The sequence below is a fragment of the Macadamia integrifolia genome, chromosome 3, assembly GCF_013358625.1.
Source record: "Macadamia integrifolia cultivar HAES 741 chromosome 3, SCU_Mint_v3, whole genome shotgun sequence".
Taxonomy (NCBI): domain Eukaryota; kingdom Viridiplantae; phylum Streptophyta; class Magnoliopsida; order Proteales; family Proteaceae; genus Macadamia; species Macadamia integrifolia.
In genome coordinates, this window is record NC_056559.1 from 27,730,497 (window position 1) to 27,753,023 (window position 22,527).

The 22,527-nt window shown below is 36.7% G+C and overlaps 2 protein-coding genes across 3 annotated transcripts; both read left to right on the forward strand.

Annotated features, from left to right (window-relative positions):
• The first annotated feature begins 7,351 nt into the window (after positions 1–7,351).
• On the forward strand, positions 7,352–8,686 carry LOC122074731 (NAC domain-containing protein 104). Of its 2 annotated transcripts, none has more exons than XM_042639683.1 (3): positions 7,352–7,592; positions 7,800–8,077; positions 8,399–8,686. In XM_042639683.1, the coding sequence occupies exons 1-3, from the start codon at positions 7,511–7,513 to the stop codon at positions 8,555–8,557; spliced, it is 519 nt and encodes a 172-aa protein (XP_042495617.1). In that variant the 5' UTR covers positions 7,352–7,510; the 3' UTR covers positions 8,558–8,686. The 2 variants fall into 2 exon arrangements, with proteins under 2 accessions (XP_042495617.1, XP_042495616.1); XM_042639682.1 differs by having other exon boundaries at positions 7,403–7,673.
• Positions 8,687–11,376: 2,690 nt separating this feature from the next.
• Positions 11,377–13,852, forward strand: LOC122074598 (exopolygalacturonase-like). The gene is made up of 5 exons (XM_042639491.1): positions 11,377–11,873; positions 11,967–12,287; positions 12,489–12,778; positions 13,024–13,249; positions 13,359–13,852. The coding sequence occupies exons 1-5, from the start codon at positions 11,529–11,531 to the stop codon at positions 13,584–13,586; spliced, it is 1,410 nt and encodes a 469-aa protein (XP_042495425.1). The 5' UTR covers positions 11,377–11,528; the 3' UTR covers positions 13,587–13,852.
• Positions 13,853–22,527: the final 8,675 nt, after the last annotated feature.

Consider the following 22,527-nt stretch of genomic DNA (forward strand, 5'->3'; position numbering starts at 1 on the left):
TCAAGCCTGTTTCGTAAAAAAATAGAGGATGATACCAGAGATCTGTATTTGTTTATAAACTCTCCTGGCGGATGGATAATACCCGGAATAACTATTCATGATACAATGCAATTTGTGCCACTAGATGTGGATACAATGTGCATGGGATTAGCCATTTCAATGGGTTCATCCTAGTTGAAGGAGAAATTACCAAACGTCTAGCATTCCCTCATGCTTGGCTAGGAGGATTTTTGAAAGATTGGTTGAGATGGCCGAGTTAGTTTAAGGTGCTAGACTCAAAACTAAAACAATTTTTAAGTCCTAAGGGGTTAGCTAAATTGGTAAAAATAGGCCTAACATATGTGACGCCTACATATGAATGGTACTTTTTTCAAGATAACCATTAGTGTTACGTGCAAATTCCTTTCCACACGGCACTGTGAGAAGGAAACCCTCTCCTATAGTTAAAATAAGTACAATATTTTAAATATTTTATGTATACTATATTAATGGTTTGAGTCATCAAGATGAGCAATTTTTTTCTGGCTGAAAAATGTTGTGGTTCAGTAGGTAAGCCTCCCTATGGAGGTAAAAGAGATTTCATAAACCAAGAATTTTTTCTATGGAGGTAAAAGAGATTTCATCATCATCATCATCATCATCATCAAGAAGAAGGGAAAAGTAAATCTGGTTGTCCAAACTAGGTAATCTTACTTGTCCTCCAAAAATCTGCCAAGTGGGATGTCAAATAGGCCCCAAAATTTGTGAATAAGTAAACCCTTGTTTCCTCCTCTCACATGTCAAGCTGCAATTCAGATAGAGTTTGCCAAATGATAAAATGATGTTTAGAAAATCAAAGACTATGGTAGAGTGCACAACATTAGGCTGAGTACTCTAGAGACACATGGATGCATACCAATACATGGGAAGGGGGTTATATATTTGAATTTGATTGTGAAAGTTTCCCAATGACCTATATAGAAATCCATTATGTATTCACTAGTTAAAATTGTCAAATCATTTTGCTATGTGTTAGAATTAGATGAGCTACAAGGATACATTTTCCTTGATTATTATTATTGTTACATATATCAACGACTTAGAGCCATAATTGGTGCATTGATCCAACTCCTTCCCCCTGGTCAGTCCTCTCAGAATTTATCAGGAGATCCAATGGTAGTGGTGAACCTATTTGTTGAACAGCTTTCACCTCTCAGGTCTTCTCTTCTACCTTTGCCTATTTGATTCGTGCCTGGACAACATTCCATAGTTCCTTGGCATGACGTGCTATGGTTAACTAAGTCATCTTCCTTGATATAGTTTTATCACTTGGCGAGCTCTCTTCAAGTCTTGCCAACCTAGGATCTTATTTTCACCAAGCAAATAGTTCATGCTAAAGAGGCTAAAAAAAAATGGAGGATCACCTCTTTTTCAAATGCCCTTATTCTCCATCCCTTTGGAAAGGAATCTTAAAAAAGTGTTGGCCTTTACTAGGATCAGCTTAGGCTGCATTTGGTAACGTTCTATTGGAACGAAAAAATGAAATAAATCGTTTGGTGCATCATAGACGAGTTTCCATTTTTTTTGAACAAAAAGTGAAAAAAGAACAGTAGAAATTAGAATTGATAGAATAACAAATAGTTGTTCCGTCTTCCCAGTTTCGTTCCAAATAGAAAAAAAAAAAAATGAACTATTTGGAGGATTTTATGGAAATTGTTTCTGATAAGACCTACGTTTTGAAACCATTCTAGAAACAGATTCACCAAACACCATTTTTTTCGTTTAAAATCAACGTTTTGACACAAAAAACTGAAATTTTTGTTTTTGACACAAAACGTCATTTCTGGAATAGAAACGTTACCAAACCCTTCATTGGCCTTCAACCAAGAATATAGATGGGTAACCTCCTTTAATGGGAAGACTTGTTGCGATATAGTGGACAAACATGCCCTCTATGCCTCTGTCTACAATTTTTGCTATGAAAGGAATCTTAGGGCCCGTTTGATAACGTTTTTGTTGTTTCTGTTTTAAGAAACGGCAGAAACATAAATTTCTATTTGTAGAAATAAAAACGGAATTGAAGGTGTTTGATAAGTCATGTTTCTAAAAGTCGATAGTAACCAGCGAAAGAATGGCCATGAGTCATTTTCAGAAAAAGGCGAAACAAGTTCTTTTCGCCTGGGTTGTTTCGTGAACCATAAATAGGTAGAAATTTCAATTTCAATTTCTGAAAACAAGTGAAACAAAACAGTTTTATCAAATGCTTTTTGTTCAGTTTCTACCATTTACGTTATCAAACAGGCCTTAGAAGATGGATTGGTAAGTCTAGAACCAACCTGCAAATTTGGGATGCCATTGGTTTTTGTGAATCATGGTAAACTTGACCTTCTTTGGCTGTTGCTCTAGGGTTGTGTGTTGTATACTTGCATTTTCTCCCTTCTCCCTATTTGAAGTATTCTTTTTTTTTTTTTTGGACACTTCGTTAAATATATTAAATTTCATTAATTCAAAATAAATAAATAAATAAATCTAGAACCCTTTACTTTCAAAGAGTAGGAGACCCTATTTCTATTCCCTAATGACTTTGTGAAGTGTAAACTTGGATTCTTGGACACCACTCAATTAACATCAAACAAAACAGTAAGGAGGATGCCACATCGATTCTCTTAAGAGCCAATCTTCATGTATCTTACCAACTCATTATCAACTCGTAATCATAAGTTGAGACATCCCTCTAGGCCAAATAAAACTTCTTAATCCAAATGCCACGCTGCCCTTTATCTTTCTTTCCACTAACCAAAAGCTTATATTTCCATGATTAAACCCTTTCATTTACTTTGGATACTAACAAAAACCTGATCATGGCTTGTTTAAGTAAGTGCCACATACAACAATGTGAACTCTAAAAAAAAAAAATATATGAACCCACAATAACTTCCCATTTTGGTAGTTGTAAAGCTTAAATCCAGTAGATTACCAAAAAAATAACTTCCCATTTTGGTAGTTGTAAAGCTTAAATCCAATAGATTACCAAAAAAAAAAAAAAAAGAGTTTAAATCCAATATGTGACAAGAGAAGATAAGAAGAGGAATTTCGTGCAAGAAAAAAGGGGAAAAAAGGTATTAAATTATCTCTTACGTCAAGAGCTTTGGAACAAGTCCCTCCATAAGAAGAGTGCAGGTTAGTGAGTGACACATCAAGAGTCAAGATTCAAGAACCCTCTCAACATCGCCAACCCTACTACTATGCCTATCACGGCTCCTTACAACTTTTTGAAGATAAGTTTCAAGTCGCTGGCACTGATAAGCCACTACTACTCAATTCATGTGATGGTTTAATAACACGTCAAGTCTTGTGAGAACTCATGCTTCTTTAAGCTGACCCCACCATTTTTTTTTTCTTTCCTTTTTTAGGGAGGTGGGTTTCAATAATTGATCCGTTTTCAAGATGCCAAAACCATGCTCAATCAATGCACTAATCTAGATTGGTAAAGAAATTGCAAGTCGGCAATGAGGCTAAGGTTTTGACTTATATAGATTTATTCTGATCCACATTAGGGTTGTGAAAAAGCCATAAATTTTTTATTTTGGTTCTTTGATATAACCTATTAGTGGATTCATATCAGTTCAATCCAATGTTTCTACTCTAATCCAAACTGTACTTACCCCAAATGAGGAAAATAAATAAATAAATAACTAAACAAAACTAAAAAATCAGGTGCGTAATTTGAAGATTTTAAAAATCAAATCAGAATTGATGGAATAAGATAATTTATCACTAATGGCAATTCACAGAACTCATTTAAGAATAAATCATAAATATATGGGTCAAAGAATGCCACATGTAGGGGCATCAACATGGGATGAGTATTTTGTATTTTAAAGGGGCGGGACATCATTTTGCCCCCCATTTGTGTCTTGGTGTAGGGACCAACCATTGCGGCATTACAGAGACTGATGGAAGGTTGGACAGAGGAATCTTCAGCAAATGAGATGGTGGGCAATGCAATCTTTTGCACCCGCATGTGTCTAGGAGAAGAGACACTCAAACTATAAATATATATATATATATATAACCTTTTTCTTTCTTTCTTAATTTTAGTATGTAAAATAACAGAAAAATCAATGAAATTATCTCCCATATTTACAAGATCTTAAAATGAAACAAAAAAATCTAAAAAATAAAAGATATCTGAAAAATCCGATTCGAACCAAGATCGATGGAGATGATCTTCTATCCGATTTTGGGTTGTAAACCTTTGGGTAACTAGGGAAGTTCCTATTAGGATTGACACCCATGCATATAGATTGATTTTGATTATTTTATTATTTTTTCTTTCGGTAGTAATATCCCTATTTGACCCAAAGTACTGTTCAATTGGTGGGCAGATGTATATTTAGATTGTAGACTAAAGACTGTTCTAATTGCCACCGGTCAAAATGTATAAAATTTATTAAAGTTTGAAGGACTTTCATTAGATTTAAGAACACTTTTACTGTTTAGAGATATGATAGATGGTTCATAAAAACAAAAAATACAATTCCTTTCGTTAAATCAAATAAAAAATTTCTAACCAAAAAAAAAAAAAAAAAAAAATCAAATCATAATTAACAAGTTTCCTAAACACTCTAGACTGAAAGCTAATTAAGTGCTTAAATTACGCTGTCCTTTTTTGACTTCCTTTGTGAAAAGCTATGATGAATTGTGAACCAATAAAGAAATTTCGAAGCTAGAAAAGAAGTGGGTTAATCCTATGATTTATTTTTTGTTATAAAAGTATTTCAATGAGAAAGAAATAAAGAGAAGAGCGCATAAATTTGAAATTACAAATTTCCAAAATTCAAGGAGTGGATTGAGGCCCTACTCTATGCAAAAATGATAGAGTGATTATCTATTCAAAGATATTTATTTTCTAATAAAGTGATTATCTATCAAAAAAATAAAAAGAGGAGAAATGATTCGACTTCTTTTGATTGGGATATTGCCATTGGAAATAGTCGCATAATTTTCAATGATTTTTTTAGTAATCAAATTTATTGATAAGAAGAAAAAAGGGAAAAGAGAGGAGAAATATAGGAACCCTAGAGAGTGACACATAACTACCGAATCTCATCTCCAAATGAACAATACCAATGGATGAGACCTGAAAGAGTCGATAGAAGAAGACGAAAAAAAAAAAATACAATTAAAAACCAGGAGCCTAAGGCACATCACTATCAGTGGCGAGACAACAAGACATTAATTTCCCAATATCAAGAATTTTTTCTTTCAATTTCCTTTCACTTGATAGATAGATCTTGACACCGGTGAACAACATCTGACCAAATAACCCAAAGCAGTAGAAAGGTTGACTTCTTGACTTGTTGATAATTTCTTCCCTGCGATAATTGAGAGATGATGGAACATAAAGCAAACTTACCAACAACTCCAAGTAATCTTTCCCCCTAAACTCTTTTAATCCTTATTTAGCTTCTAATAAGATATTTGGCGCCAATATGTGGTTTGGAGAGCAAAGCCTTCTAATCTCCTTTCAAATATCACTTATATCACACTTATAGCAGGTATAGCTACATTGGTAAGCAAAATTTTCAACTAATTTTTCGAAAATATTGAGAAGACATGTTTTTCCTTAATTGTGATGGTGGTAGGACCCTAGGTGATGGGTCACTTTTTTTTCTTCCCTTAATTGATCATGACTATAGAGAATATTACATTTATGTAACTGATAAGAAGACCAGCTTTATTGGTTTTGCTATTTAATGGGGTTAGGCCTGAGTCGCCTGACTAAGACCTGATAAGCCGTCACACCCGGTGTGAATTGGAAATCTTTTGAAACGCGCGGTGGGGCGATAATTCCTGCTTGCTGCCTTCACAGGAGGAAAAAAACATGAAGACTGAGTTGGTTTGATTTTGATTTTAGAAACGTGTTTTTTTTTTTTTTTTTTTTTTTTTTTTAATTCAGAACAAAAAGTATCTTAAAAATCATTTGATTTTATGTTTTGTTTCCTTTTTTTTTTTTGAAATAGAAATAGAAATTTATGCCTATTTCTGTGTTTAGAAACAAGAACAAAGAAACAAGTCAGACTTATTATTTTTTTCTGTTTCTAGAAACAAGTGAAAGGGACAAAAGTTATGAAAAATTCGATACTTCACTCGACCTACCCCTACCTCAACCCATTATTGAAACTTCTCACTATCTAGAAGCAGTGACTCCACCCTAGTTGTGTGAAGCTCATAGTTCCTGCCAGACTGCTTTCATCATTCTGAAGATCATCTCCACGAATCATACCTGCAACTCCAATATCGTGCCTTCACTCGTGGGCTACATATCTGCAACATTGTGCCTTCACTCGTGTCTTGAACCCGACCGCACTATTGAAAACGTTTTGAAAAATAGAAAAATTAAACAACTTTTTGTAATTCCAAAAATCGTTTATTAGCATAGAAACGGAAAAAACTTGTCTGAAAACAGTAAAACCAAAATCAAACGGGCTCTTATGATTCCATTGATCCAAACAAGGGTGCTAAACAGCCATTTTGTTTCGATTTTGATCGGAATAAATTGATTTTTAGATTTGATTAGGTTAATAGAAGCTGGCTTGATAAGAGAATTCAGTTTCAATCGATTTTGGTCTAATTTAATTTTGGTTTATCCTGGTTTTCTATTATTGGATTTTTGATGATTTGATATTATGAAGAGTCTAGTTGAATTTCGATTTACTATAAATAAGGATGCATGAACTCTGATGGTATGGTTTAGGAAACGTCAGATCTGTGGGCCAATGAAAGAACACACCAAAGTATCTTTAGTGCACAATGGGCGGCAGCATAGTCTTTTTTCCTCCGACTTAGTTCATATCAAAGTCCAAACTCGCCTTCCTCATGACCACCATCTCAATACAAAGTTTATACAAAGATTGAACCCCAGTTACCAAAAAAAAAAAAAAATGTCATGAAAAGGAAAAAGAGCCCTAAATGGATCGATTGGAGGCATGAAGCTTTAACGACTTATATGCATATGAAGCCAAGAATCTTAGGATAAATTTTAGATGAATTACACAGAATCTGCAAGTGTTCCAAAGAGCTCCATCTTAAGATATCTATAAGAAAAATGAAAATTATGAGGGAATGTGGGGCCACAGATTGAGTGGGTCTACACCTAAAGACTTTCTACCAGTGTGTGCAACGTGGCATTATTATGAGTATCCATATGTCTATCATCTTGAATGTGAATGTTTGGGAAGAAAGATAAACCAACACCCACTTGAGCTGAGATGAAGGTTCCAATACCCACAGATCCCGTTATTTCAAATTATCTAACGTTTCCGTTACTACCCAGCCGCCTCCATCCATGAATTGTAATCAAAACCACCTTCTCTCTCACGTCAATCCTTTTCTTTTCCTTCTTTTTCACTATAAATATCTCCTCTTCAGCTCTCTCCTGTATCTCAACTTCCACCTCTCTTCCTCTTTTTCTTCTTCTTCCACTTCTTCTTCTTCTTTGGTTCTTCTCTTTCATATTGATATTGAGATGGGAGATGATAGTGTCAACCTCCCTCCAGGCTTCAGGTTCCGTCCAACAGATGAAGAGCTTGTAGTTCACTTCCTCTATCGTAAGGCATCTCTCTTACCTTGCCATCCGGATGTCATCCCTGATCTTGATCTCTATCCATACGATCCATGGGAACTTGATGGTTTGAAACATATCTACTCTTCAAAACTTGTCAAGTAGGATTTCATTTCTATTGAATGCAAATTTATTTTTCTCTTTCTTATCTAATTCTTCATTCTATTTGGATTTGGGACTTGGGGGAGTGTAGGTAAGGCATTGCAAGGAGGTAACCAGTGGTATTTCTTCAGCCGAAGAACTCCGAACAGGGTTTCAACTAATGGGTATTGGAAGTCTGTGGGTGTGGATGAACCTATAGTTTCAAATGGTGGAAAGAAAGTGGGAGTGAAAAAATATCTTGTATTCTATGTCGGCGGTGAAGAACCGGATGATGGGATCAAAACGAATTGGATAATGCAGGAGTATCGCCTTTTAGATTGCGGTTCTAGTAGCAGTAGATCTTCCAAAAGAAAAGGAGCTACAAAACTCGTAAGTTATGGGACCCTTTTAATGAGTTCTTATGTAAATTGTAAATTTTACTCCAAGGTGTTAAGGGGGATGGATGTAGGCTAATTAGTAGTTGGCGTGGGACAAAACTCTCAACCTTCTCCAGCATTTGTGAGAGTTCATACCGCAAATAGTGGAAACCCACACTGATATCTTTCATTTCCAAAGTTCGAACTGATAGGTGGAGGGACTTCCAAGTGTATAAAGGGGATATAGGCTAACTAGTAGTCCGTGTGAGACTAAACTCCCAATATAAATTCATTGCTTTGTTACTTACTTGTGAATGTCTTATATGATGGGCAGGATTCAAGCAAATGGGTCCTTTGTCGAGTCTATGAGAGGAATAGTGGTTCTCAAGGGGGATTTGGCGATGACGACGACGACGATAGTGTAGAGCTTTCATGCTTAGATGAAGTTTTCTTGTCATTAGATGATCTTGATGAAATTAGTTTGCCAAATTAGATTGAAAAACTATCATCTATATATGCAATTTAATATGTGTTTCAATTTATGGCCTTATGAGAGGGGACCTTATCCAATTGTAATATTAGCATGTTTCATGTATAAGAACCACAAACATTTTGCAGCAAAGTTTGATATCACTTGTTTGATATCACTTGTTTTCTACTTCTGTTTGAGATTCTCACGTGCTTAGCTTATTGGAGAGAATAAACATGGATAATGGGTGGACTGTGGAGCCCCAATAGCACTGTTAGCTTGCCTTTAGGCTTTTTAGCCTTTTCTGTTTTGTGTCACAAAGGGAAGGAAATTTTTTTTTTCTATGGGTGCTGCTTAGGTCTGCATTTCGTCATATATGTTGTAAGCATTCACACGTGCGAGAACTCATGCCAATATGACCCATAGTGAATTAGGGCCATAGCTTTCTTGTTAAAAGGTTTGATAAATACTAATCATGAGTACTTTGCAACATGCTTAGTGGGAAAACAATAACTTGATTAACATGTTTTTCCAAAGCCTATTTCCTAGGATTTTTATCCTCTTTCTTCATTATGAACATGTGGGTAAATGACCCACAAACACCTAGTTAAAAGAGAAACCATTTCCCATCATCATCCATTTAGGATCTAATGGTGATAAGATTAGGTTTTACCATTATATACTGGTCTATAGTGGGTATGGGGAACACACTTATTTAGCAGACATGGACAAATAACTCTCACACGTGTGAACTTGTGTTAACATAAGAATTATCTTGATCTCAATTGAGTAAGTCCATTATCAATTTTTGTCGTGATGATATGATGCATTGAAATGGTAGAAATGCACACAAAAGAATCACACAATATAATAGTTGAACTACAGAAATTAAATCGGCTACCAATGTCATAAAAAGTGGGGGTAGTCTTGTCATTTCAACCATTAATGGCATTTTTCTTTTAAAAAATTGCTTACAATATTACTATCCATTGCTTAATAAGCTCGTAACCACTTATCTTTCCTAATCATCTCACCCATACATACATTAAATAAAAGAAAAAAAAAAAGGCCCTTAAGGGTAAATAAAATAGAATGCATGAGATCACAGATGTAGAGATGGATCTGAATTGTCTGAGTTTGAAAGATGTGAATAAAAAATCTCTCTCTCTCTCTCTCTCTCTCTCTCTCTCTCTCTCATTCATATTTAAATTGTAAAGAAAGGCAGTCCTATATAAAAGTGATGCGGTTAGAGGAGTTTGCTTGAAACAAGAAATCAAATTGGGAGGAGTTATGATTGCAGAAAACATGGCCTTGGGCCTATTACTACTTGTTCATAGAGCTTAGTGTCTAATATAGAGACACACCAAAGTCACCAAGAGGAAGGTATTTAGATAAGTCCATGATCCCCCATAAGGATGGTGATTTTTATATCTGGCTTAGAGGTAGAAACTAACAAAGATTGTTGGGCCAGCATATGTTGCTTTTGAGCAAAGCTAATTATATATTAGTCCTTACAACCACATCTCTGTCAAGCAAGCTCCACCAAGTCAACACCCACATAGAAAGTTGAAAAGGGCAGAGGAGGAACCTTTCCACAAATGGGTCTTCTAGAGTGCCAAGTAGTGCGAATGTTCTATTGGCAATGCCACTTCAAAGTAGAAAGTTGATACACATCAGAAAGGCACTAGAAGTAAAGGTTGGAAGGATCCTAACACAATTCCCACTACCTACCTCATAACCTTGTCTGAAAAATTCCAGCCAACCTTGTTCTTTCTTCCCCTAAATGTGTTCTCAATTAGGATTTAGGGGTATGTATAAGTTGGGCCGGCCCATCAAAGATTTTGGATTAAATTATAACCTCTTAAAACCTGGGTCTTCTCTGTTAAGCCCAAATCAAAATTGTCCAAACTTCTAAACCCAGCCTAGCCTAACCTGGTGAATCATGGGTCAGAAAATGCTTAGAGCTCAAACTCGGCATCTCTCTCTCTCTCTCTCTCTCTTGTTTGAGTATGGTATCAGAGCTTTCGGATACGATAGTTTATAAAAATGCTTAGAGCTCAAACTCGGCATCTCTCTCTCTCTCTCTCTTGTTTGAGTATGGTATCAGAGCTTTCGGATACGATAGTTTATATCCCTACTCCCTCTCTACCATTTTTCCCGGCTAAACAGAAAAAAAAAATTAATCATAAATAAAGGAGCATAAAACGAAGATAAATTAGTATCCTCTCATGCACGCCTGGGTATCTCTCATTGAACTAAAACTGGTCAAACTTCTCATTAAGGATAACCGGATAAATCGAGGGTTTGGACACAACCCTCCCTATTAAACCTTCAATTAAGAGAGAACGGATGAAGAGCTCCAAATTGACCAGTTGGGCCATGGCTCTTGCTAGTCAAATCATCTTAAGTTCCATATTTTAACAACATGAAAAAAGATACTAAATATTATTTAATTTTTGGCCAAGAGAATACTATCCGGCTAGTACAAATATATATCCGTGCAAGGGTCAATGAGAGAACACATAAAAGTATCTTCACCGCGAAACAACATAGTATTTTTTGCACCCATTGTCTCTACTCGTATACCTGCCACAAATTAGTGTTTACTTTTACCTTTTTTAATGTTTAAAAAAAGAAAAAAAGAAAAAGAAAAAAAAGCCCACACAATCCGTACTTGAATTTGAACTTCCTACCACAAAATTTATAGTAAGTTGAATGGGAACTTAGGATCTCTCTCTCTTTCTCTCCAAATACATCGGTAAAACGGTTATGCCCAAAGCTAAAATCTGGTGGGCAAACTCAGGTATAAATACCAAATCTTCCCCCAGGCATTACTCATTGAATCAAGTCTGCTACAAGGCATCTAGTGGGTTGGGATCGAGGCTCTTGTACCCAAACAAGTTCAAAGGCTTTATTTGATCCCAGCTCATTCCTTGCCATAATTTTCTTCAAATTTTTTAATTTTTAATTTTTTTTTATCTATCAAATAAGGGGAATGATGGGCTACAGCAGGGATCTTGTGTTAACATGTTTAATATGCCTCCTCCTATTTAGGGCTGACGCCAGAGTCCCCGGAGCTGCTTCAAAAGGAAAAGAAAAAGCAACAAGTGAAGATACAGCTCTGGCAAAAGCTCCGGCATCATCAAAAGGTAAATCTACATCTCCAGCAGAAGCTCCGACGACACCAGATGCTAATGCTACTGCTCCAGCAGCAGCTCCGACTACGCCAGGAAGTAACTCTACGGCTTCTCCGGCAACGCCGGGAACAGCTTCAGAAGGTACAGTATTCGATGTCACCAAGCATGGAGCAGTTGGTGATGGGAAGACCGATAATAATAAGGTACATTGTAACGTACCGGCCATTACATGATTGAAACAATGCTTCAATATTGAATTAATAAATTAATTAATTATGAGTTTAATTTATTTATAGGCATTTACCGCTGCATGGGCTGCTGCATGTAAGTCCACGGGCCCATCAACTTTATTGGTACCCAGTGGAGACTTCCTTGTTAGTCCAATAACGTTCGCTGGTCCTTGCACCAAAGCTCCTCTTGTTGAGATTAAGGGCAAAATACTAGCTCCAACAACCATAGTCTCTACTCCAAGTAACGCATGGATCTTATTCAAAGGCCTGAGCCACTTGAATATCACCGGTGCCGGAATCGGAACAGTGGACGGGCAAGGAGAAACTGCTTGGACCGAAAATAATTGTCGTCACACCACAAGTTCAAATTGCAAAGTGCTACCGACCGTAAGTTATCTAGACCATTTTAGAGGATATTCTACATTTGAAAACCTTATATTGAACCCCTCTTCTTCTTCTTTTTTTATTTTTTATTTTTTATTTATTTTATTAATTTTATTGCTAAGGAGTTAAACAGTTTAGTTGCCTTCTCTCTATACAAGAAAGCAATTTGTCTCATTTCACTTTTTTAACTTTGGTTGCATGCAGACCATTCAATTATCAGGAATTACAGGAGGATCCTTAAGCGATATAACATTTTTGAATAGTAAAGCTTTTCACGTAACTATTGGCCAAAGCAATGACTTCATCATTCATGATGTCAAGATCACTGCCCCTGGTTCCAGCCCTAACACAGATGGTATCCACATCAGTGACTCAACCGGCATCACTGTTACTAACAGTGTAATTGGAACCGGAGACGATTGTGTGTCTATCGGAGCGGGTACCTCGAACATTGCCGTCACCAATATCCAATGTGGACCGGGTCATGGCATCAGGTAACATAACATGTTTAGAGTCCGAATCAGGTCCTTGTACAAGAATCATTCTCGTATGATGTTTGATCTACAATTGGACTCTACTTAATCTCTCTCTTTTGTAAATTGATTTTATTTTGAGTAGAGTCCAATTGTGGATCAAACACAAGACCTAAATCCGACCTCATATGTTGATCTTGTTAAACACATGCATTAATATATGATGAAACTTAGCTTAATTAATATTTTTTGTGATTTTGTTGTAGTTTGGGAAGCCTTGGAAAATATCCAAATGAAAAGGCGGTGAAGGGTTTGTTGGTAAAGAACTGTAGCTTTACCAGCACCGATAATGGTGTTCGGATCAAAACATGGCCAGGAGCACCAGATAACACGGTTAGTGATATTAGATTTGAAGATATTACCATGACAAATGTGTCAAACCCCATCATCATCAACCAAAAATATTGTGACAAGAAGGCATGCGAATCTACGGTAATTATTGTATTAATTTTACTTTCATTTCTCCTATTTTGTTTTTTCATGACGGGTTCTATTATTCTTGAGAATACTAATTATATATATCAATCTCATCATTGCACAGCCCTCCCGTGTGAAACTCACTGACATTCATTTCAAGAACATTAAGGGTACAAGCTTCAAACAAACTGCAGTTTCCCTCATATGTAGTGAAGGTGCACCATGCGAGGGGGTAGAGCTCGTTGATATCGAATTGAAACCTGCCGCAGGCAATGGCGATGCCAATTCAACCTGTGTTAATGTGAAAGGGGTTACTACTTCTGGAGTTCAGGTCCCAAAGCCAACATGCTAATGAGTTCATCGATCCCCTTGTTGTATAATGTGTTTGGTTTCATGTTTATCACTTTGGTAGGTACTGATTCCTCAAACTGGGTTAGGTTGTGTCGTATATGTTTCGACCCCTCCCACCTAGCAGGATCTATGAAAGGATATGAAGCATCTCAGAATTTCTTTTCTGGTCAATTGAACCAGACACAAAAACTTAGATTAGATGGCATATTGTATCTCTTGGCTTGATTCAAGATTCAATATTAATTAATAAAAAATTTCTTCTCTAAATAGTCTCTCTTTGATGGATAGTGTGTCCCTATTTACAATTTCTTTTCTCGTTTTCTAGTAATAAGTAAGATTTTTTCTATTAAATATATTAAAGAGAAAAAAAAAAAAGATACAAGCTGGGCCTAGAAAGACACCAAAAACAGAATCACAAAGAATGGACGAGATTAAAAAAAGAGTATTTTATTAAAAACGAATGAATGAAATACAAGATGAACTAACACGAAACCAAGACTTTAACTAATGTCTGACATGTACCAGAGTTGAAGAAGAATTTGATTTCTTTGGGTACACTTGACTCTAATGACCTTAAGTATTCCGCTCAAGGTGGAGTCTTAAAAGTTTTGAAAGGCGCTTCTTTTGTGATGCAAGGAAAGATGAAGAATGACTTTATTTATTGCAGGGAAGTACTGTGACAGGAAATTTTGATGTCCATGAGCCTTCCGCATGTCAAGAGGCTATTGCAGATTCTGAGGCTGATTGGTGGGCTAATTCAAGACGAGAAGGTCTTTGTGCTAGCTTTCGTAGCACTTGAGAGCCCCGTTGGGGTGGCTAGTGTGGAGAAGACTTGTATGATGGTGTTGTTGTGAATGTTACCCACATGATGGTGAAGTGGAGATTGTGGTGTGGACTCCACCATGTGGGTATATAGCCCATAAGGATTTATTAGCTATGCTATTTACTTCTCTTTGCTGACAAAGAAGAAGAGAGGGAAGAAGAAAGAAGAAAGAAGAAAATGTCTTCTTTCTCTTAATTGAGAAGAAGACAAACCCTTGTGTACAATTGCATATGAATGCAATTAATACAAAAGAAGAATGGAGAAGAAAGGGGGCACTGGCCATGGTTGATGCAGCCTTCATTTTACATGAAGGAAATAGGAGGCCAAGGGAGACACGGCATCAGTTCAGCCTCGGCACAACACACCTTGGTTTCTCCTATAAATAGAGGGAGCTAGGTGCATTTTGATACAATCCAAACACAATGGGTTTAGGAGAATAGGAGGAGGAAGGATAGCCCCCTATACTCATTTGTAGTATCTCTTGTTTCTGATATTGATTGTTTCTGTGGGTAGGAATTCAGGGAGAGATATTTTGTGGAGAGCAATGAGTATCTTTGTGTTTTGGGTATTGTGAAAGTGTGTTATCACCATTTGTAAGTTGTTCACATCATGGTGAATTTGTGTTTCTGTTTTCGCCCGTGGATGTAGGCCAAAAGCCGAACCACTTAAAACTTTGCCTTTTTGTGTGGGTGCTTTCTTTTTCCTTCTTTTACTATCATTTTCTCTTGCTCCTTGAAACCACAAATATCGATCCTGATCGTTTCCGTTGCAATAATTGGGTATCAAGATTTTAACAATTGGTATCAGAGCTGATCAGTGTTTCAGGTGGAGTTTCTGAGATGGTAGTGAAGTTCTAGATCAAGAAATTTGATGGTACAATCAGCTTCAGTCTTTGACGCCATTAAAATGCGTGCCCTGTTGATTCAACAAGATCTACAAGAGGCACTCGAGGGGAAGGACACGTTTCCAACAACAATGTCCAATGAAAACAAAGAAAAGATCGCCGAGAAGGCATGCAACACGATTCACCTTAGTCTTGCTGACGAGGTGTTGCATGAAGTCGTTGAGGAAGACACGACAGCTAAGTTATGGTTGAAGCTTGAAAGCTTGTACATGACAAAGTCTCTCACCAACAAGTTATACCTAAAACAGAGACTCTACACTCTTTGGATGAGTGAAGGTATGCCCATTAAAGAACATATTGATGAATTCAATAGAATAATTATGGATATGAAGAATATTGATGTTAAAATTGAATAAGCAGATCAAGCTCTTATTCTATTGTATTCATTACCTTCTTCCTATGAGAATTTTGTTACTACCATGCTCTATAGAAAAGACATCATTAGTTTGGAAGATGTAAAATCTTCATTAAACTCTCAGGAGTTGAGGAAAAGGATGTTTGAGAATAATAAATATGAACAGGCTAAAGGCCTAGTTGTGCAAATGGGAAGAGGTTTTGAAACTAAAGGTCAATTCAAATCTAATCAAGATATTGAATGCTACTATTGTCACAAGAAGGGGCATATTAAGAGGAATTGTCCAAAATAAAAAAATAAGCAAAGGGACGAATCCACTTATGATTCTTCTAATGTTGCTGGAATTGTGGAAGACGTCAGAGAAGTCCTTTTGGTTACTGGAGGAAACTTGCACTTTGAAAAAGAGTGAGTTCTTGATTCAGGATGTTTCTATCATATGTGTCCCAATAGGGATTGGTTTGCCATCTATCAAGTTTTGAATGGTGGTAGTGTCTTACTGGGTAATAATACACCCTGTAAGATTGTGGGAATAGGTACAATCCGAATTAAGATGCATGACGGTATTATTAGGACTTTAACTAATGTCTGGCATGTACCAGAGTTGAAGAAGAATTTGATTTCTTTGGGTACACTTGACTCTAATGGCCTTAAGTATTCCGCTTAAGGTGGGGTCTTAAAAGTTTTGAAAGGTGCTTCTGTTGTGATGTAAGGAAAGAGGGAAAATGTCTTTTATTTGTTGTAGGGCAGTACTGTGACAGGGAATTTTGATGTCCATGAGACTTTCGCATATCAAGAGGCTATTGCAGATTCTGAAACTGCTTGGTAGACTAATTCAAGGGAGAAGCTCTTTGTGCTAGCATTCGTAGCACTTGAGAGCCTCGTTGGGGGCTAGTGTGGAGAAGACTTGTATGATGGTGTTGTGAATTTTACCCACATGATGGTGAGGTGGAGATTGTGGCGTGGATCCCACCATGTGGGTATGTAGCCCATAAGGATTTATTAGCTATGCTATTTACTTCTCCTTGGCCACAAAGAAGAAGAGAGGGAAGAAGGAAGAAGAAAGAAGAAAATGTCTTCTTTCTCTTAATTGAGAAGAAGACAAACCCTTGCGTACAATTGCATATGAATGCAATTAATATAGAAGAAGAATGGAGAAGAGAGGGGGCACCGGCCATGGTCGGTGCAGTCCTCATTTTACATGAAGGAAATAGGAGGCCAAGGGAGATACGGAATCAGTTCAACTTCAACAAAGCACCCCTTGGCTTCTCCTATAAATAGAGGGAGCTGGGTGCATTTTGATATAATCCAAACACAACGGGTTCAGGAGAATAGGAGGAGGAAGGATAGCCCCCTGTACTCATTTGTAGTATCTCTTGTTTCTGGTATTGGTTGTTCCTGTGGGTAGGAATTCAGGGAGAGATATTTTGTGGAAAGCAACGAGTGTCTTTGTGTTTTGGGTATTGTGATAGTGTGTTATCACCATTTGTAAGTTGTTCACATTATAGTGAATTTGTGTTTCTGTCTTCGCCCGTGGACATAGGCCAAAAGCCAAACCACTTAAAACTTTGTCTTTTTGTGTGGGTGCTTTCTTTTTGCTTATTTTACTTACTATCATTTTCTCTTGCTCCCTGAAACCACAAATATCGATCCTGATCATTTCCATTGCAACAATTGGGTATCAGGATTCTAACAATATATGTGTGTATATATATATATATATATATATATATATATATATAAATATGTACCATGATTTTTGGCTCAGAACCAACTTCTGACATCGAACCAGAATGAATTTAAACCCTTGCTTTCTATTAACATATGTTGATGGATTTTTGTTGGTCTTTGTTGTTGGAGGTTGATATTCCACAAAAAGGTTTGAACATTTCTGACTTAGGTTGGATTCCATTGTGATTTGAGGGGAAGATAAAAGATGGAATGAGGATTTGGTGATTGATAGAATGAAGGATGAAAAGAAACTCCTGTCATGAACTCTTGTATTTGAGCAAAGAAATAATACAACTTGGGCATGTTTTAATTTTGAATAGAGGATAAGGGAGAATCCGATGCCAAGAAGAAGCTTGGTACGAAGAAGAAGAGATTGAACCTTTTCCTGATAAAGAAGAGACTGTTAGGGGTTCTGCAATAGATTCATTTTTCCTATTTTACCCCTATTGAGTGTTGACACCACTTCTCTGCTTTTTTTAAAGTTAAATTTCCAAAAATCTCTCCCCTCCACTCTACCTACCATAACACATTTGTGAGGACAACATAATCATAGTGAATCAAATTGGTCCGATCGGATTCAAGACAGGTATCTCAGGAATGACTCTTTGTGGACGGTTAATTGTACATCAGACTCATCAACAGTATGGAAGCTGATTTTGAGGTTCAGTCACTTGGAAAGGGATATGCTAGTATCTTCGATCAAAGATGGTTTGTCCACTCTTCTTTGGCTTGAAAATTGGCACCCTCATGGAGTTCTGGGGCATACCATATGGCTCGAGTGTTATCAACTTTGGTAGATGGGTCTTGGAATCCTGGTCCTACCCTTTTCCCTCTCCTTGAGGCTGCATGAGTTGTGCTTCCATCCGTTAAAAGAAGGCCCTGCATTAGTGGTGACCTTGTTTCTTGCGTACGCCGGTGGGGGTTGATTTGGCAGGGAGAGATTCTCCTCTTCTTCCGCTTGGGATCTTATTTGTTCCAAGTGCCACGTGGCTTCATGGGTGTGGGTGATTTGATTTCTAAAAAACATCCCAAGGCACTATTTTGTTACCTGAAGATCCCACGCTCTCCCAAACCTTGCCAACTTTAGTCCATTGCAAAGTTTTCTTCATGTATTTAAATGTTAACCATTGCTTGCATGATGCCCTGTCCAAACCTCGGTTCAAATTTTATTATTAGTGTCTGGGTTTTCCCTGCTGATGACAATGTCGAAAGTGAGGAATGTTTAATCACTCTTTTGTATTGATTTTTTATTTTTTGATCATTAATAAAATTTCATGAATCTGTAGCCAAAAAAAAAAAAAAACCATTGCTTGTAAGTGATTGTTGTAAAGACCATACAAGACTGAATTGGAGATGGCCAATCCGAAATTTTCATCTAGAAGAGAGGTTTATCTTTTGATTTTTCTTTGTACATGAGTTTGATAGGAAAGGAGAAAGATTTTTAATTATACTATTCATAGAATTTGAGGATGATCATTATAGAGTTGATTACTTAAAAATATGAGTTTGTTTCAATGGAAGAGAAAAGACTTGCACCAAATGCACCCCCCTTGGGTGTTGCCATTTGATCTACCAGGAAAAAAAAAATATATATATATATATATATATTCCATTAGCCAAGGCAAAATTTTCTGTGTTTCTTGAGATTCAAAAGTCTTCTAGGGTTTTTTTCTATGGTCTTAAACTATTTCTAGGTACAAGCTAGCCTTAGTTGATAAGGAAGAGATCCTGACAAAATCTCCTACAAGATTTAGAAAATCCCTACAAAATCATAGGACTGGCATCTGATGTTCTCTAGCCGACATGCAAAGTGGTTTGGCCAACGTTGGCTAAATGGAAAATGATGCCGGTCATGATACAAATGGAGTTCGCCAGAGTTGATACAAAAACTAGGTTGGGATGACATCCTGGGTCTGATCCGATTGGGCCTTTTTCTTGGACCAGCACTGGTTAGTAGTTTTTGGGTTGGTTAAATGGAAAATGATGCTGGTCATGATACAAATGGAGTTCGCCAGAGTTGATACAAAAACTAGGTCAGGATGACATCCTGGGTCTGATCCGATTGGGCCTTTTTCTTGGACCAGCACTGGTTAGTAGTTTTTGGGTTGGTCTTGGTTAAATTTAAACATGTCAAAGCCAATTAAACATATTTTTATTGTATTTTTTATTTTTGTTAAGAAATTAAAATGTCTTATACCAGCTTGAACACTTAGATTACTACCAATGACAATAAAGAGTACTCTCAGCTACAAGTAAAGGATATGGTCACATTCTAAGGGAATTACCATCATCGCCAAACCCCTTCAGAGGTGAAAAAATGAGGTATCTACATTTGCAAACTTAAAACTAAGCCCATTTCTAAATATTGTCCACTCCAAACTTTAATATCATTTGTGTTGCTTTTTTTTTTTTTTTTGGCTAGAGGGTCAGCTAGCAAGGTATAAAATAGAAACTTAAAAAAATGATGTACAGGTTTAGAGTCCAGGCATATCATTTGAGATGCTTAACTATTGATAGTTGTAAGTTGAAATGTATGTATATATATATATATATATATATAGACTAGTAAGAAATACACGTGCATGTGTGGCCATATGTTGGGGTGAGAATTTGAAATAAAAAATGTAATTGAAGAGAGAAAATAATGAAAAGAATCCAAATCCAAACAAACAATATAATAAAAGCACTCTTTTTTTTTTTTTTTTTCTAAAGGGTAATTTTATTAAAAAAGAGGAATAGCAAAAAACAAAGAGAAATACAAAGAGGGCAGGCCGATACCACAAAGCTAACTTGCAACCTCCACTTTCGGCATGGCCATTAGCAGAGGGAGCAAACGAAGGGCTTAGCCGAATCAAAACCGATGCCTGTCCAATGCATCCGAAGCTAACTCAACAACAACATGGCTTAGGAACGCCACCGAGAATTCAGTAATGCAAGATTTGGATGCCTTCCTAGCCAGGAAGTCAGCCACTACATTGGCTTAACGAAAACAGTGTGTGATCTTCCATTGCACCGACTCCAAGAAGGGAATGGCAAATCTCTATTTCTGCAAGGCGAACCAAGGAATCTCCCTTCTCTGGACTGTTGAAACCACCAATGTTGAGTCAGACTCAATCTAAACACCCCTGGCATCATGGTGTCTAGCAAGCAAAATACCCTCCAACACCGCCTCAAATTCAGTTTCATATTTTTGTTTGACTCCCATAAAAATGCTAAAAGAGTCGATTACCTTGCCTTCATTGTTCCTTAGGACTCCACCAGAACCTGCATTACCTGGATTACCAAGTGAGCTACCATCCACGTTGATTTTCATCCATTCCCTGGGAGGCTTACACCAGTGGACCTCAAGTGGGGGAGGGGAGGTAGGATTTCTGATACTTAAGCCTAGCTTCCTACATGAAATCAAGTCTAATACCGAACGAACTTCTTCACTTGACCCTTCGTAGCACAACTGAATCTCCTGCCTTATACTTTGAAAGACATACATCGTCGCCCTTTCTTTATTTTCCTGCCTTTTATTTTTTCTTTCCCACCAAATATGGTTGATGATAATTAACAAACCCAGCTTCCATGGCTTCTCAATTGGAATAACTTGAGCTCTCCGCTTCCACCACTTAAACAGTGCTTGCATGGTTGGGTGATCTACCCACACCACCTCAAAAAAAAATCTAAGAATTGCTTCCAGATCAATATAGAAAGAGAACGTGAAGACATATGTAGCTTTTTTTGGTAGAATATGAGTTTTTTTTTTTTGGTAGAACAATATGAGTTTATCAAATAAAGAAAAAACTATCACAGGCCCTTATTCTTTATCATGGATTATTTACAAAAAAAAAAAAATAATCAGATCATGGGCAAGGGCAGACTAAAGGAAAGAGACGATTTTCTCAACTATTTTGGTAAAACAATATGAGTTTCCCAAATAAAGAAAAACTATACCAAAATGAAACTATAGATAAGGGACTTGGTGGATTTGAACCATCACCCTCTTGAGGTATGGAACCATTTCCCACACCACAAGTACTCTCCCAATTGAGCTAAAGACCCATATTTAAATAATAATAATCGTGATCAAAGAAAGAAGAAGAAAACCAAACTGAAATATAATATTTCATAACTAATAAAGCCTATGTTTTTTTTCCAGTACGATAAACAACAAATGTTTTGCTCTAGTGTTTCGTGGTGAAGAGGCATTCTGGTGATTTCACAAAAGGATGTCAACTTTGTTGGATTACTGAAGTTAGAAAGAATCAAGTATGCTAAACATGAGATCATCATTCTTGATAGAAAAAAAATTAGTTTCATCAAGAGAAGTACCTCATATTGGTTGACGTGGTATTTACATAAGCAATATCAACACCATACATGTTAAGAATTTGAAGCATGCCACATAGCAAAGTCTGCTACACACTAAAAAAATCAAGAGCCTAGGAAAAAAGGGGGGGGGGGGGAGAAATAACCTAAAAGACCTAAATCCTCTATCCAAAACTTGTTTTCAGTTGATTTTCTAACAAAATTTAATGGATTGCATCACAAAAAATCAAGCTAAGATGAACTGGCCATGGTACTTACTTTACTGGATGTTAGCCGTTCATCGTAACAAAAAGATATGACTTATCACTACCATGGGAAATCTGTTAAGGAAACTCATAGCTAGAGCTCTACGTAATTTTCGTATACTACCAATAATGATTCCTCGGATTTAATGGAACAACACTTCTAAGAACAAGATCTCAAATACAAATACAAGCAAATTGGTGATCATTGTCAACGTTCCAAATTAATAACCAAAAAGCTAGTTAAGCAATAAAAGTGCTTAGAGCGAGCAATAGAGTAATGAATAATAATGCCATTAACGATTCTACCATTCCTAACACAAATAGATCTAAGTTGCATCACTACCAAATTCAATCCTATAGACAAAAGCTTCAGATAGAATAGGTTCAGCAATGGATGACAATGTTGGAATTGTATTCGTTATCTCAATGCACAAGGACAGCATCCTCAGCTGTAAGGCCGCAAACGATCTAAATAATCCCTTATACAAAGGATTCCAGTAAAAAAAATCATAGAATGTCATAAGAGAGACATTTCTTGGTCTTCAAACTTAAAGATCATAGAATGTCATAAGA

Excerpts from the sequence above, each read along its gene's own strand:
- LOC122074598 (XM_042639491.1), top strand. The coding sequence starts at position 11,529 with ATGATGGGCTACAGCAGGGATCTTGTGTTAACATGTTTAATATGCCTC. Across the intron at positions 12,288-12,488 it reads ATTGCAAAGTGCTACCGACC|ACCATTCAATTATCAGGAAT; the intron begins GTAAGTTATCTA and ends GGTTGCATGCAG. Across the intron at positions 13,250-13,358 it reads AGAAGGCATGCGAATCTACG|CCCTCCCGTGTGAAACTCAC; the intron begins GTAATTATTGTA and ends ATCATTGCACAG.
- LOC122074731 (XM_042639682.1), top strand. The coding sequence starts at position 7,511 with ATGGGAGATGATAGTGTCAACCTCCCTCCAGGCTTCAGGTTCCGTCCA. Across the intron at positions 7,674-7,799 it reads CGATCCATGGGAACTTGATG|GTAAGGCATTGCAAGGAGGT; the intron begins GTTTGAAACATA and ends GGGGGAGTGTAG. Across the intron at positions 8,078-8,398 it reads GAAAAGGAGCTACAAAACTC|GATTCAAGCAAATGGGTCCT; the intron begins GTAAGTTATGGG and ends TATGATGGGCAG.